Source organism: Lolium perenne, chromosome 3 (genome assembly GCF_019359855.2).
Source record: "Lolium perenne isolate Kyuss_39 chromosome 3, Kyuss_2.0, whole genome shotgun sequence".
Taxonomy (NCBI): Eukaryota; Viridiplantae; Streptophyta; class Magnoliopsida; order Poales; family Poaceae; genus Lolium; species Lolium perenne.
In genome coordinates this window covers 50,982,320-50,985,704 of record NC_067246.2, presented here as the reverse complement: position 1 = coordinate 50,985,704, position 3,385 = coordinate 50,982,320, and the positions used below count along the sequence as shown (strand labels likewise).

Sequence of the window (3,385 nt, the reverse complement as noted above, 5' to 3'; positions counted from 1 at the left end):
ACAATATTTAGACTACATATTTTTTCTAGATACATATTGTACCATAAGGTAAAATATAGGTTAAAATATATCTAGATATATATGTTCAACCACCTTAAAGGGTATTTTAGATAATTCATCTATTCATAGCCAGACAGCCAGCTAATTTGGCAAACAGTGAAACTTGAATCAGCAGCTTTTCCTGCACATCAGCTTTCCCTACACAGCCAGCCAGCCACAGCCCAAACAAACAGGCCCTTAGTAACGCAGCAAAACTGAGTACCACACCAACAAGGACCATACTACTTGGGGTGACACATCAGGGTCCTACTGATCAAGGTGGTCCAGAGGGGGCACCGACTTGGCACATTGGGCTCGAGGTTTATTTTGACCTTCAGTCCCTGAAATAAACTGAAGCCAACGAAGACGAGAACAATTGCCTTTCGACTATCTTGAACAACGATCAAGACAGGGCTGTGTGTATGCGCTCCTGGGAGCAGATTCTTCACTTCCCTGCTACCTATCTGGCTGCCCACCGGCAGGCGGAAGGAAACATTCTTCATCCTCATCACCACGACGAGCGAAGAAGAAAGGTGGCCTTCTCCGACCTTGAGCACCAGCCACCAGATGCCTTGACGTCCAAATCTAGATTGGGAGGCTGCACTTCGAGCTTATTTGACAAGAACGCAGCCAACTCGCATCTTCGGATGTGGCTCGGGCCATGGCAAGATGAAGCAGAACCACCAACCACTAGACGTGGCTCGGACGCATCGATGCCCTACATATACGTGACATAACACCATATTCCACAAATGGCAACAAACCTGAAATACTAGGGGTCCGACCTCCCCTCTATAGAGGCGCCCTGCACGAGCTCGCCAGAGCGCTCCTTTACGGGACGGAGGGAGGAGAGGGAGAGGGCAGCCGATCGGGAGAGACCCAGGGGACTGTGGAGACTGGAGAGAGACCGAGAGTGTAGGAGGGGGGAAATTACTGGCGCCTTCCTCTGTAAGCTATAATTGCCTGCTTATCTCTGCAAGCAAGATTTAGTTACCACGATCCGTGTCGTCCTAATTACCAGCCAATAGCAGGGCGCTATACATACACGCTGATCCGTGTCACCACCGATCTTAGCCGTCCAATCAATTAGATCTACAACCGCCAGCGCCAAATCGATCTAGCCTATGTCGGTCCGTCCCTGCCTGGGACGCCTATAAATAGCCCGCCCGCTCGCACTTCTACCACAGAACAATATCCGTGTGCTTCTTCGATCCATCAGTCTGATCAATATTCCCGAGGTGTGCAAGGCAGCAACCCTGAGAGGTAAACAAATCTCAACTGCTCTGATTCTTGCCATTGCAGTTTACCCTTGTATTACTTGCTCGTCCGGCACTATTTTTCTTTGCTTATGTTGGTCGTCACTCCTGAACATGTATGCATAGTTTAGCCCATGCAGTACATTTTTTTTCTATCTATAATTAATCGTTGATGATCCGATCTCCACTACTACTAAAACATACGAACTAACTAGGTTATTTGTATGTGATCATTTGCTGTGTATATTGGTTGCTGGGTTTGTCGCCGTTGGTCATATACGGGGGGCAATGGAGAAAGTAAACTTTCAAGTACCAACTTGAGAAAAATAGTACCGCATTGGTATTTCAACAAAAGGCTACGTTGAAATCTATGTATGGCATGTAAATAAATATTGTACTCCTATGACATATTGGTATCCAAAGTCTCAAAATAAAGCAATAAATTTTAGGCTATATATTGAGTAGTTATGTTTGCTTCATACCGTGTTACCGTGTACTATAGCTTACAAGGTTTTGAATGACTATGTTACATTCTTTCTTTCTTTTTTTGATAATAAACTATTATTCATGAATTCATGATGAGTTCATTAGCAGGATGGCTCGAACTAAGTGCACGGCTCGCAAGTCCACCGGAGGAAAGGCTCCTACGAAGCACCTTAGGGCTTTCTATGTAATATTTCTCATTGTTTTTATCTTCTCTATTTATGTTATTACTATACAATAACTTTTGATGTCAGAGTTGTTTGTTGTAAACTACTTAACTTTGGGGTTCTCCACGATAGGCCTCCGCTCGTAAAACAGCTCCCGCAACTGGAGGAGTAAAGAAACCTCGTCGATATCGCCCTGGAACTGTTGCACTTCGGTATGAGAAACTCATGTAGTTTCAGCCTCTGAATTATTAATGCACCTTTGTTATGAGGTTCTAATATTTCATACATGTGCCTTGCAGTGAAATACGCAAATATCAGAAGGGAACCGAGCTGCTCATAAGGAAGCTACCTTTCCAGAGGATGGTCAGGGAGATTGCTCAAGTTTTCAAGGTACGATTCCTGTTGATCATATGTAGTCCATGGGACTCGCTCTAGATGCATCCAAATCCAGCTCAAGCCCTTTGGAAAATATACATGTATCTTAATAGTATATGGTGTATGAAAACAAGCTTTAATACAATTTAACTAAGATAATAAACCAACTACGGAGTAATTATGTTTACAATGATTTACTTTGCCTTTTTTTTTCTACTTCTACAGATTGATCTGCGTTTCCAGAGCCATGCGGTGCTTGCTTTGCAGGAGGCAGCAGAAGCATACCTTGTCGGGCTCTTTGAGGATACCAATCTGTGTGCTGTCCATGCGAAGCGTGTGACCATAATGTCCAAGGACGTTCATCTTGCTAGGAGAATCCGTGGCGAGAGGCTCTAAATAGTCTACTCAGATGGATCGTCCCCAACATGGATGCTACTATCTACATGATTCCTAGGTTCATGATGGACGGCGGACAACTACTTTGATTTGAACTATTATTTGTATTGAATAATCTTGATAAAACATCTTAGATCTAAAGTCTTTTATTTTGAACTATCTATAGAGACTATATATGGTGATGCATAGTATCTCTGCCGCAATATACATATATTTGTCTTTTACAGTACTTCTATGACTATGGTCGAACCATGTATATGGCTCATCTTGGATGAGATCAACCTTTGCATGCATCGGTCGAGAAAATTGCATGTTTAAGTAATTAAGTTGCTTGGTTGGAGGCAAATTATTACCGTTTTTCTTAGAAAATTCAGGTTCTATAAACCGTTCAGGTCGTATCACGGATGTGCGCATCCTATGGCCGGGCAAATTTCCAGGGGTGGATCGGATGTGGTCTAGCTTAAAAAAATTGAGCGACAGAGGAAATAACCTCAGTTGAACAAACTGGATATTTTGGAACCTATATCGTCAGGTAAAGACTAGAGACGCGTATGCAGAGTTCCATCTTCCAGCTGCTCTCCGCTATGACAGCTTGGCATCAGAAGACGATCAGGGGTGCAGTAAAATACATAGAATGTCTACCACCATAATTCTGTGTATGTGAATGAG

At 43.3% G+C, this 3,385-nt stretch overlaps 1 protein-coding gene across 1 annotated transcript; it reads left to right on the top strand.

Annotated features, from left to right (window-relative positions):
* Window positions 1-1,237: 1,237 nt before the first annotated feature.
* On the top strand, window positions 1,238-2,830 carry LOC127341295 (histone H3.3-like). The gene is made up of 5 exons (XM_051367105.2): window positions 1,238-1,302; window positions 1,890-1,965; window positions 2,078-2,157; window positions 2,245-2,335; window positions 2,546-2,830. The coding sequence occupies exons 2-5, from the start codon at window positions 1,891-1,893 to the stop codon at window positions 2,714-2,716; spliced, it is 417 nt and encodes a 138-aa protein (XP_051223065.1). The 5' UTR covers window positions 1,238-1,302; window position 1,890; the 3' UTR covers window positions 2,717-2,830.
* Window positions 2,831-3,385: the final 555 nt, after the last annotated feature.